This window comes from Oncorhynchus masou, chromosome 3, assembly GCF_036934945.1.
Source record: "Oncorhynchus masou masou isolate Uvic2021 chromosome 3, UVic_Omas_1.1, whole genome shotgun sequence".
In the NCBI taxonomy this organism is placed as follows: Eukaryota; Metazoa; Chordata; class Actinopteri; order Salmoniformes; family Salmonidae; genus Oncorhynchus; species Oncorhynchus masou.
The window spans coordinates 7,968,644-7,981,164 of record NC_088214.1 but is presented as its reverse complement, the minus strand read 5'-3'; the positions used below and the strand labels follow the sequence as shown (position 1 = coordinate 7,981,164).

The 12,521-nt window shown below is 42.1% G+C and overlaps 1 protein-coding gene across 1 annotated transcript; it reads left to right on the top strand.

The window, feature by feature from the left end:
- Positions 1-1,484: 1,484 nt before the first annotated feature.
- On the top strand, positions 1,485-10,891 carry cplx4c (complexin 4c). The gene is made up of 3 exons (XM_064927211.1): positions 1,485-1,651; positions 8,830-8,917; positions 10,664-10,891. The coding sequence occupies exons 1-3, from the start codon at positions 1,485-1,487 to the stop codon at positions 10,889-10,891; spliced, it is 483 nt and encodes a 160-aa protein (XP_064783283.1).
- The last annotated feature ends 1,630 nt before the right edge of the window (positions 10,892-12,521 follow it).

Below are 12,521 nucleotides of genomic sequence, written 5' to 3'. Positions count from 1 at the left end.
GGTTCCACATAGAACTATCACCCTTCCCAAATAACCACTGGACCTGTTTTTTTTTATATATATATATTTTTTTTTACCTTTATTTAACCAGGCAAGTGAGTAAGAACACATTCTTATTTTCAATGACGGCCTAGGAACAGTGGGTTAACTGCCTGTTCAGGGGCAAAATGACAGAATTGTACCTTATCAGCTCGGGGGTTTGAACTCACAACCTTCTGGTTACTAGTCCAATGCTCTAACCACTAGGCTACCCTGCCACCCCGTGTGGGGTTCGGGTAGTCTAACTGTGTGTGTGTGGTTTAGGTAGTCTAACTGTGTGTGGGGGGTTCAGGTAGTCTGACTGTGTGTGGGGGGTTCCGGTAGTCTAGCTGTGTGTGTGGGGTTCAGGTAGTCTAATGGTGTGTGTGGGGTTCAGGTAGTCTAACGGTGTGTGTGGGGTTCAGGTAGTCTAACGGTGTGTGTGGGGTTCAGGTAGTCTAACGGTGTGTGTGGGGTTCAGGTAGTCTAACTGTGTGTGTGGGGTTCAGGTAGTCTAACTGTGTGTGGGGGGTTCAGGTAGTCTGACTGTGTATGTGGGGTTCAGGTAGTCTAACGTGTTCAGGTAGTCTAACGGTTGTGTGGGGTTCAGGTAGTCTAACTGTGTGGTGTGTGACTGGGGTTCAGGTAGTCTAACTGTGTGTGGGGGGTTCAGGTAGTCTGACTGTGTTCAGGTAGTCTGACTGGGTTCAGGACTGTGTATGTCTTATGTGTCTGACTGTGTGGGGTTCAGGTAGTCTGACTGTGTGTGGGGGTTCAGGGACTGTGTGGGGGGTTCAGGTAGTCTGACTGTGTATGTGGGGTTCAGGTAGTCTAACGGTGTGTGTGGGGTTCAGGTAGTCTAACTGTGTGTGTGGGGTTCAGGTAGTCTGACTGTCTATGTGGGGTTCAGGTAGTCTGACTGTGTGTGGGGGGTTCAGGTAGTCTGACTGTGTGTGGGGGGTTCAGGTAGTCTGACTGTGTATGTGGGGTTCAGGTAGTCTGACTGTCTATGTGGGGTTCAGGTAGTCTGACTGTGTCTGTGAGGTCCACGTCGTCTGACTTTGTGTGCGATCTAGTGGTGAGGTCTGGCTGGCCAGCTCCTGGTCAGTACTGGTCAGTAGGCTACCTGTAATAAGCTAATCTCTTGAGCGGTTTTCCTCCAGACGGAATACATAGACACCCAGATCTCCTCACCTTGACAGACAACAGCTTATGGTGACACCAGGGAAAGTTATACTCTACAGAACAACAACATCATCCCAGCTCTTCTTAAACTCTTCAAATCAAAAAAACATATTTTTGCACTGAGCAGGTCAACATTTTGGAATCCTTTTCTTAAAACTTGATTTAGCTACTTCTCTCACTCTACATTTGAGGCAGTAGTGGGCCTCTTTCTAACAACCTGCTGCCTTCCCCTTCCCATGTAGTGCTCTGCTGTAGTTCCGTAGCTCATCAGTTGGTCCAGGATGTCGTTCATGATGAAGGCCATGTTGGGGAGTAAGTTGAAGGATATGACTGGAGGAGGAGGAGGAGAGGTTGAGGTGCCAGCAGGCGATGTGAAGGAGACCCCTGAGTCTAAAGGAATGTCCAGAGAGGAGTTTGAGGACTACCAGCGACAGCTTATAGAGGAGAAGTGAGTAACCAATCAATCAATTAATCAACTGATCAAGTTCTATTTGCATAGTGTTTTGACAAATTCATGATAAATTCATTATCCCTTAACCCTAGCTAAAACCCCAAAGAGCAAAGTGTACCAATTCATTACCCCTTAACCCTAGCTAAAACCCCCAAAGAGCAAAGTGTATCAATGTGTCTTTATATCTGAACCTAAATCCAGATTTAGGCTAATATTAGGGAAGGCTAATTTTCTCACAAAAGCATATTAGCAGATGAGGCAAGTCAGTGGAACTAGTCAAAAAATATTTATGTTTCAAGACGTATGTTTTTACATGCTATATTAACATACCAGACGGCAGGGTTTGGAAGTGGCTGATCACATGTCATCAGTTATGTTACCACCCAAACTTTGAAAAAAAAAAACTAGATAATTACTTCTTGGATTACTTTTAAATTCACAAAGGATGTTTTGCGAGAAAAAAACAATACATCATGACACGTTTTCTGTTTTCTCAATGACATTCAATTCAGAATTGAAAAAAAAGGCGCATGTTTAAGTTCCACCTGAGCAAATCTGACCACAAGTCAGAGACCACTATGATGGCACATCACATGTGTTTGATGGATCCTTTTTTTGTAGTCTTCAAATGGCTCTTCTGGAGAAAGTAATTAAAAGTTAACTGGAAAGTAATCAGATTACGGTACTGAGTTTGGGTAATCCAGAAATTACGTTAATGGTTATAATTTTGTACAGGTAACTAGAAACTGTAACGGATTACATTTAGAAAACAACTGTGGACAAGAAGCTGAGTGATATCATACAATGAAAACAGAAGATTTGTTGAACTTGAACTTGCTACTTCCAGTAACCTTTCAGAACTTTAATGAAAAAAGGTGCTAGCTGGCCTAAATGAATAACTGAAAAGGTGCTAGCTGGCCTAAATGAGTAATGCTTAAGGTGCTAGCTGGCCTAAATGAATAACTCAAAAGGTGCTAGCTGGCCGAAATGAATAACTGAAAAGGTGCTAGCTGGCCTAAATGAATAACTGAAATGGTACTAGCTGGCCTAAATGAATAACTGAAAAGGTGCTAGCTGGCCTAAATGAATAACTGAAAAGGTGCTAGCTGGCCTAAATGAATAACTGAAAAGGTGCTAGCTGGCCTAAATGAATAACTGAAAAGGTGCTAGCTGGCCTAAATGAATAACTCAAATGAATAACTGGTGCTAGCTGGCCTAAATGAATAACTGAAAAGGTGCTAGCTGGCCTAAATGAATAACTGAAAAGGTGCTAGGTGGCCTAAATTAATAACTAAATGAAAACTGAAAAGGTGCTAGCTGGCCTAAATGAATAACTCAAAATGTGCTAGCTGGCCTAAATTAATAACTCAAAAGGTGCTAGCTGGCCTAAATTAATAACTGAAACGGTGCTAGCTGGCCTAAATGAATAACTCAAAAGGTGCTAGCTGGCCTAAATGAATAACTCAAAAGGTGCTAGCTGGCCTAAATGAATAACTCAAAAGGTGCTAGCTGGCCTAAATGAATAACTCAAAAGGTGCTAGCTGGCCTAAATTAATAACTGAAACGGTACTAGCTGGCCTAAATGAATAACTCAAAAGGTGCTAGCTGGCCTAAATGAGTAATGCAAAAGGTGCTAGCTGGCCTAAATGAGTAATGCAAAAGGAGCTAGCTTCCTAAATGATTAATGCGAAGGTGCTAGCTGGCATAAATGAAAAATGCAAAAGGTACTAGCTGACCTAACAGAATATTGAAAAAGGTGCTAGCTGGCCTAAATGAATAACACAACCGGTCCTAGCTGACAAAATGATTAATACATAATTTGCTAGCTGTCCTAAATGAATAATGCTGAAGGTGCTAGTTGTCCTAAATAAATAATAAAAAAGGTGCTAGCTGGCCTAAATGAATAATGAAAAGGTGCTAGATGGCCTAATTTATTAATCCAAGAGTTGCTAGCTGTCCTAAATGATTAATACAAAAGGTGCTAGCTGTCCTAAATGAATAACGCTAAAGTTCCTAGCTGGCCAAAATGATTAATACATAATTTGCTAGCTGTCCTAAATGAATGACGCTGAAGGTGCTAGTTGTCCTAAATTAACAATGCAAAAGGTGCTAGCTGGCCTAAATGCTTAATACAAAAGGTGCTAGCTGGCCTAAATGAATATTGCAAAAGGTGCTCGCTGGCCTAAATGATTAAAGCAAAAGGTGCTAGCTGGCCTAAATGAATAATGTACAAGGTGCTAGCTGGCCTAAATGAATAATGTACAAGGTGCTAGCTGGCCTAAATGAATAATGCAAAAGGTGCTAGCTGGCCTAATTTACCAGCAAAACATTTTGATGCTACAGACAATAGCATCTACTACAACTCTGAGACCTTTCTAGCTTCATAACATGAGTGTAGAGTGTGTCAATGTTAAAGTCACAACCATCTTCCAGGGGTCTGTCTAAGAGCAGCAGAGGTAGTGGCATTACAGTCTGATAACTAACACAGTACCACAGAGTGTCTCTGTAAGGGGGCGGCAGAGAAGTCAGACGCAGGAGAGAAAACTGTGTTTCCAGCAGCGTAGTTTATTAAACAAAAACTCACCGGACAACATTACAAATATAACAAATGGGTACAATACCCTACGCACGCCAGGACAAACACTTACAAATAACAATCATTGACAAACACATGAGGGGGAACAGAAGGTTAAATACACAACATGTAATTGATGAGATTGAAACCAGGTGTGTTACAAGACAAGACAAAACCAAAGGAAAATGAAAAGAGGATCAGCGATGGCTAGAAAGTCGGTGACTTCAACCGCCGAATGCCGCCCGAACAAGGAGTGGGACCAACTTCGGTGGAAGTCGTGACAGTGTCTGATACCTAACACAGTACCACATCATGCCTGATACCTAACACAGTACCACATCATGCCTGATAACTAACACAGTACCACATCATGTACCACATCATAACCTAACACAGTAACATCATGTACCACATCATGTCTGACCTAACACAGTAACTAACACAGTACCACATCATGTCTAATAACTAACACAGTACCACATCATGTCTGATACCTAACACAGTACCACATCATGTCTAATAACTAACACAGTACCACATCATGTCTAATAACTAACACAGTACCACATCATGTCTAATAACTAACACAGTACCACATCATGTCTAATAACTAACACAGTACCACATCATGTCTAATAACTAACACAGTACCACATCATGTCTAATAACTAACACAGTACCACATCATGTCTGATAACTAACACAGTACCACATCATGTCTAATAACTAACACAGTACCACATCATGTCTAATAACTAACACAGTACCACATCATGTCTAATAACTAACACAGTACCACATCATGCCTGATAACTAACACAGTACCACATCATGTCTAATAACTAACACAGTACCACATCATGTGTCTGACATCTTCTACACAGAGTAGAGGTGTATAAGAGGTATATAAAGCCCTGCTGTGTATCATATAAACACTGGTTGAGTGGTTTAGTGATTAGCCTAGTTTCAACACTAGCTGCCTGTCAAGCCACGAGTGTCTGTCTCTCACAGAGGGGTGGGTAGAGCAGAACGACAGGCACATGGTGTTACATGTTTACGAGCACATGTATCCCCATGTTTCTGCCCACCTACACATACATACCTGAGTGTGCATACATACATGTGTGTGTTGGTGTGCATGAGAGCAAATATGTGTGTACGTGTGTGTGTGTGTGTGTGTGTGTGTGTGTGTGTGTGTGTGTGTGTGTGTGTGTGTGTGTGTGTGTGTGTGTGTGTGTGTGTGTGTGTGTGTGTGCGTGTGTGTGTGTGTGTGTGTGTGTGTGTGTGTGTGTGTGTGTGTGTGTGTGTGTGTGTGAGAGGCTCAGGTGATGTCAGTGGAAGGCAGGTATAAAAACTGTAGGCTGTAGGCTCCAGGCAGCATGGCTTATTGTAATGACTGGGGGCTGTAGCTCACTAGGCTCATGTAAGCCAGGCCAGGCAGGGGTCAGGGGGATTAGGGTCTGGGTTACTGTCTTCCGACAGGTGACGTCACTACTGCAACATGTCGGTGCTAGTCCCTCCAATAACTCTGAAATAAGATCATGCAATTCTGGTGTAATAACTGACCAGCGCTGTGCTCCAGACAACCCTTGTTCTTCTTGTTGTAATTATTTTACTTCTTCTTCCTCTTTTGCATTCTTCTTCTTTTACTTCCTCCTCTCTTCCTTTTCCTGCTCCACTGCTATTGCTCCAGAGTCAGCAACTGGTAACCACACATGCTCCAACCCGTAATAACACATCTGCCACCCTCAACACTGGAGCCCCTCAGGGGTGTGTGTTTAGTCCCCTCTTGTACTCCCTGTTCACCAATGACTGTGTGGCCATGCATGACTCATATGAATTCAGATCAAACTTTATTTGCCACATGCGTCGAATACAACAAGTGTAGACTTTACCGTGAAATGCTTACTTACAAGCCCTTAACCAACAGTGCAGTTCAAGAAGAAGAAAATATTTACCAAGTAGACTAAAATAAAAAATAATAATAAAAAGTAACACAATAACAATAACATTAACGAGGCAATATACAGAGGAACCGGTACTGAGTCAGTGTGCAGGGGAACAGGCTAGTTGAGGTACTGTACATGTAGGTGAGGGCGAAGTGACTTTGCATAGGTAACAAACAAACAGTGAGTAGCAGCAGTGTACAAAAGGGAGGGAGGGGGGTGAAAATGTAAATTTTCCAGTGGCGATTTTTATAAGTTGTTCAGCAGTCTAATGGCTTGGGGGTAGAAGCTGTTGAGGAGCCTTTTGGTCCTAGACTTGGCGCTCCGGTACCACTTGCTGTACGGTAGCAGAGAAAACAGTCTATGACTAGGGTGACTGGAGTCTCTGACAATTTTATGGGTTTTCCTCTGACACCGCCTATTATATAGGTCCTGGATGGCAAATGATGTACTGGGCCGTTCACACTACCCTCTGTAGCACCTTACAGTCAGATGCAAAGCAGTTGCCATACCAGGCAGTGATGCAACCGGTTAGGATGCTCTCGATGGTGTAGCTGTAGATCCTTTTGAGGATCTGGGAACCCATTCCAAATCTTTTCAGTCTCCTGAGGGGGAAAAGGTTTTGTCGTGCCCTCTTCACAACTGTCTTGGTATGTTTGGACCATGATAGTTCATTGGTAATGTGGACACCAAGGAATTTGAAACTCTTGACCAGCTCCACTACAGTCCCGTCGATGTTAATGGGGGCCTGTTTGGCCCATATTTTCCTGTAGTCTACGTTCTGCTCCTTTGTCTTGCTCACATTGAGGGAGAGGTTGTTGTCCTGGCACCACACTGCCAGTTCTCTGACCTCCTCCCTATAGGCCGTCTCATCATTGTCGATGATCAGGCCTACCACTGTTGTGTCATCAGCAAACCCAATGATGGTGTTGGAGTCATGTTTGGCCACGCAGTCGTGGGTGAACGGGAATACAGGAGGGGATCAGTGTTGCAGATGTTGTTGTTGCTTACTCCAGGATCCAGTTGCAGAGGAAGGTGTTTAGCAGTGTGGTGCCAGGACGATAACCTCTCCGGGCGAGCGCACCCCCATCCACATCGACAAAGTTTTGTGGAGCGGGTTGAGAGATTCAAGTTCCCCAGTGTCCACATCATTAATTACTTAATATGGTCCACACGAGCACAGCCGTGAAGAAGGCGCCACATTTCCTCTTCCCCCTCAGGAGTTGATTTTGCATGGCACCTCAGATCCTCAAAAAGTTGTAGATCGGTTTGGTTTGGTTTGACATTCGATAGACTATTTCTGGGGCAAGTTAGGGACCGAAATTACACAATGTAAATGGGACAATATTTTAATGTTGCACATCTTTTAGTTGTCTCATTAAATGCTTTCAATATTTGTATATGCATTTCTACAATTTGTAGTTGGTTTGAGTTGTTTAGGTCATTGAAATTTGGGGCGAATGACATTATAAAACATTGTGTAATTTAATGTTGGTCCCTAACGTTCCCCAAAGGGATATCGAATGTCAAACCAAATTGACCATGAGCCTTATGATCAGGTCCATGCAGCTGTGCTCCAAAGAGGTTTAATTGGGTGCTCCTATGGACATGTGGACAGGATAGAAATAAACCCAACCCAAGTAAAACTGTTCCGGTACCCTTCATTATGTGACATAAACATTTTTTGTATCATCTCACAAATCTCAGTTTTGGACGAGACTGACTATTTGACCAAAATTATCCTATTTACATTTTGTAGTCAATTTTGACAATTGAGTAAATGTTTCAGATTCATATCGATGCCACATAGGCTATTTTCAAAACGAGAAGTTACTTTTTAAGGGAAGTCGCTTGTTAAAGACGTCCTCCAGTGATTTTTGAACTTGTTGAAAAGTGATATCCCAGGTATAAATACAGTACACACACTGAAGAGTAGAAAATATGTTGAACAAAATAGTCTCAGTAAGGTACAGTATTTATAAGTCGTATTCTTAAAAATCAAGTTAAATATTTAACAATAAAAATTACAGTCAGAATTAGAGACTGTCACTTTAAGGACAGATTTGGGTCACAGAGGCAGAGTTCTATCCCTCAAGTCTACACTGACTTGGTATGGAGGAACATCTACTTCCATACGTAACAACATGGTTAAAATAGCGCTTATAAGTCTATCTATCTTTTCCCTAAAGGAAACCCAAGGACCTGCATACAGTCTGACCTTAGTCCCCCTCTAATCAAAGACATGAGGGACAATTTACTTTGTCCTTATATGAAGAAGAAAAAAACATCACCAAAAGATGCTAAATACTCAAATAGTATACCGTAATATATTGAGGCAAATACTGTAATCTTGCTTAGTCATGTTCTTGCTGTCATAATAATCCCTTCCTACCTGGCCGCCATTGGAATTCCATGAACCTGTTGTTCCCAACCCTATCTCTAGACAGGACCATCTTTATCTCCACCTACCTGACCATATCCTATATATGATATATCTAGGGCCCAAGGATTCTCCTGGTCAGGTTAGCTTGTCAGTAAACATTTCCTAGCCTTTTGGTTTTTATATGTATTAATTGATGTGAGTTTGCTTCCATATCTATAGAATTAACACACTTGAGGGAGTTAAATCGAAGTGACTTTCTTTCCCCTTGCAGGATGGAGCGGGACAAGGAGTTTGCCACAAAGAAGGCGGAGAGGGCCAACCTGAGGTCCTGCCTGCGGGACAAGTACCGCCTACCTGAGGTAAGGGCTGACTTACTGTCAGCCCAGGGTTGGTGACTAACTGATTACATGTTACGTGTTAGTGATGGCTGTTTAACAGATAAAAGCTGTTTTCAGTCTCTCAGTCCCAGCTTTGATGTACCTATACTGACCTCACCTTCTGGATGGTAGCGGGGTGAACAGGCAGTGGCTCAGGTGGTTGTTGTCTTTGGTGGTCTTTTTGCATTCCTGTGACATCCGGTGCTGTAGGTGTCCTGGAGGGCAGGTAGTTTGCCTCCGGTGATGCGGGTGCAAACCGCACCTCCCTCTGGAGAGCCTTGCGGTTGAGGGCGGTGCAGTTGCCGTACCAGGCGGGGATACAGCCCGTCAGGATGCTCTCAACTGTGCATCTATAGGGGTTTGTCAGGGTTTTAGGTGACAAGCCTTCTTCACCACACTGTCTGTGTGGGTGGACCATTTCAGTTTGTCTGTGATGTGTATGCTGAGGAACTTAAAACTTTCCACCTTCTCCACCACTATCCAGTCAATGTGGTTAGGGCTGTGCTCCCTCTGCTGTTTCCTAAAGTCCACGATCATCTCCTTTGTTTTGTTGATGTTAAGTGAGAGGTTGTTTTTCCTGACACCACTCTCCCAGGGCCTCACCTCCTCCCTGTAGTCTGTCTCGTTGTTGGTAATCAAGCCCACTACTGTTGCGTCGTCTGCAAACTTGATGATTGAGTTGGAGGCATGCATGTCCACGCAATCATGGGTGAACAGGGAGTACAGGAGGGGACTGAGCACGCACCCTTGTGCGAAGTGGAGACGTTGTTCCAATGCCTCTTAAGGGGAAAGTAATCCAATAGTAACAAAATAATCTGATTATATTACTGAATTTGGGTAATCTATAAGGTTCCTTACTAATATTACTTGTTAGATACTACTTCACTGTCGGAGCTAGAAATACAAGCATTTCGCTAAACCCGCAATAACATCTGCGAATCATGTGTACGTGACCAATACGATTTGATTTGATTTGATTTAGAAAGTAACGTAATCAACTCTGTGTAGGCCTGACTACTAACTTCAGATACGTGAAACTTAAAACACATGAGTTAGCCCTTAGCCCCGAATTATCACGTTGATCCCCTGTAGACAATGGAAACATGACTGTCAGAGGCCAATCAGTTCTGGCCATATATATACAATATATATATATATATATATATATATATATATATATATGGGTAAAAGTCTTGTAAGGTTTTCAAAGTAGCAAAAAAATAAATAAAAAAATTTTAATTAAAAATGTGGAGGTCCTGGGGTGGCGTGGTTAAATGGGGTCTGTGGTTGTTAGGCCGGTTGGACGTATTTCCACATTCTCTAAAATGACATTGGTGTCAGCTTAATGGTAGAGAAACAATCATTAAATTATCTGGCAACAGCTCTGGTGGGCAATCCTGCAGTCAGCATGCTATTTGCATGCTCCCTCAAAACTTGAGACAGCTGTGGTATTGTGTTGTGTGGCACAACTGCACATTAAAAGTGGCCTTTTATTGACCAAGCACAAGGCGCACCTGTGTAATGATCATGCTGTTTAATCAGCTTCTGGATATGCCACAACTGTCAGGTGGATGGATTATCTTGGCAAATGAGAAATGCTCACTAACAGGGATGTATGGAACATTTCTGGGATCTTTTATTTCATCTCATGAAACATGGGACCAACACTTTACATGTTGTGTTCATATTTTTGTTCAGTGTATATATTTCTGACTATGTGTTTCTCAGAGTGGCCAGGACGAAGCCATGGTGAAGATGGCGGGAGACGACCTGGATCTCCCTGAGGACCTAGCCAAGATGGTGGATGAGGATGAGGAGGAGGAGGCGGTGAATGACTCACTACTAGGACAGCTACATCAACTGCAGAACATGGACATGGACCAGCTGAAGAACAAAGCCCAGACCACCATGACAGAGATACAACAGGTGGCTGAGGAGAAGTGTGTCGTCATGTGAAGAGTGATCATCAGACTTCTTCTACCCATTGATCTTTCTTCAGCAATTAAGCAGTCCATTGTGTGAACTTCTACGTCAAGTGGGATTTACCCAACAAGCACCAAGCCTACATCTTTGTTATAATTATACAATATTGCATGTTAATCTTCACAGAACCACCTAATCATTCTGTTATTCCGTTGCCTCAGAAAATGTGAATTGCTGAAGCGCTGTGAAATCATACTGTATATTGTTGCTAATGACGATCACCTCCTCTCTGTTCAACTTCCACACAGAAACAGAATTAATAGAATAGACAAAGCCCCTCAGTCCACGGGTATTTGACTGGTACACTCAATATGGCCGCCGGTCCACCCATCACAAAATGTTGACTTCAATGGGAATATCTGTTCTAGTAATTATATTTTTATGCATCCACATCCGAAACGGTTGAAACAGAGTCCAGACTGAGTATTTTAACTTTCACATTAATAATTCTATATTAAACTGATTATGGCAGTAGGCCGAGAATGGAAAAAGACATGTAAACACCTTCCTCTGCTTATGTCAATTGGCGTGAGGTCAAAATCAAAGGAAGCATACATACATACATTTACAACACCTGGTTTTCTGAGCATTCTTTCAAATTGTTAGGACACGTAAACAGCTTAATCGGCATTCCAGTAGCATTGCAGCTGTGTATTTGATCTGCTCATACACCGGTAGCGCAAGCTTCCCTCTTATGCACGAGTTAAGTGAGTTTCGGAAATACTGAAAGTCTGCATCTCAGAAGTAGTTTACACATGCAAACTTTATATGTACAAACTCAGAATCAAATAGGCTTCGAAAAAATGACATGGTCACTACTGGGGTAGAACGTTTATTTGGATTCGCGATTTTCTGCATTAATAAAAGTCTCACGAGTAAACAGGATTATTTGGGAAATCGTTTATCCTATCCTGCATTGTCGGAACTAGAAGCACAAGCATTTCGCTACACTCGCATTAACACCTGCTAACCATGTGTATGTGACAAATAAAATTTGATTTGATTTGATTTGATTTAAAAAAATCCTCTATGGGATTGGTGTCCTCCCCGCGGGACGATTGAGCTAACGTAGGCAAATAAGATTAGCATGAGGTTGTAAGTAACAAAAGAAATCCCAGGAGATAGACATATCTGATATGGGCAGAAAGCTTAAATTCTTGTTAATCTAACTGCACTGTCCAATTAACAGTAGCTATTACAGTGAAATAATACCATACTATTGTTTGAGGATGAATTAAGCACATTTGGGCAGTCTTGATACAACATTTTGAACAGATGGTTCATTGGATCAGTCTAAAACTTTGCATATACACTGCTACCATCTAGTGGACAAAATCGAAATTGTGCCTGGGCTGGAATAATACAATATGGCCTTTCTCTTGCATTTCAAAGATGATGGTACAAAATAAAAAAATAAAAAATGCATGCTTTTTTCTTTGTGTTATTTTTTACCAGATATAATGTGTTATATTCTCCTACATTCATTTCACATTTCCACAAACTTCAAAGTGTTTCCTTTCAAATGGTATCAAGAATATGCATATCCTTGCTTCACATCCTGAGCTACAGGCAGTTATATTTGGGTATTGCAAAGCATGTAAAC

Bases quoted from the DNA above. Each gene is read 5' to 3' on its own strand.
- cplx4c (XM_064927211.1), top strand. From the start codon at position 1,485: ATGTCGTTCATGATGAAGGCCATGTTGGGGAGTAAGTTGAAGGATATG. The intron at 1,652-8,829 runs GTGAGTAACCAA...TTCCCCTTGCAG, and splicing joins CGACAGCTTATAGAGGAGAA to GATGGAGCGGGACAAGGAGT. The intron at 8,918-10,663 runs GTAAGGGCTGAC...TGTGTTTCTCAG, and splicing joins ACAAGTACCGCCTACCTGAG to AGTGGCCAGGACGAAGCCAT.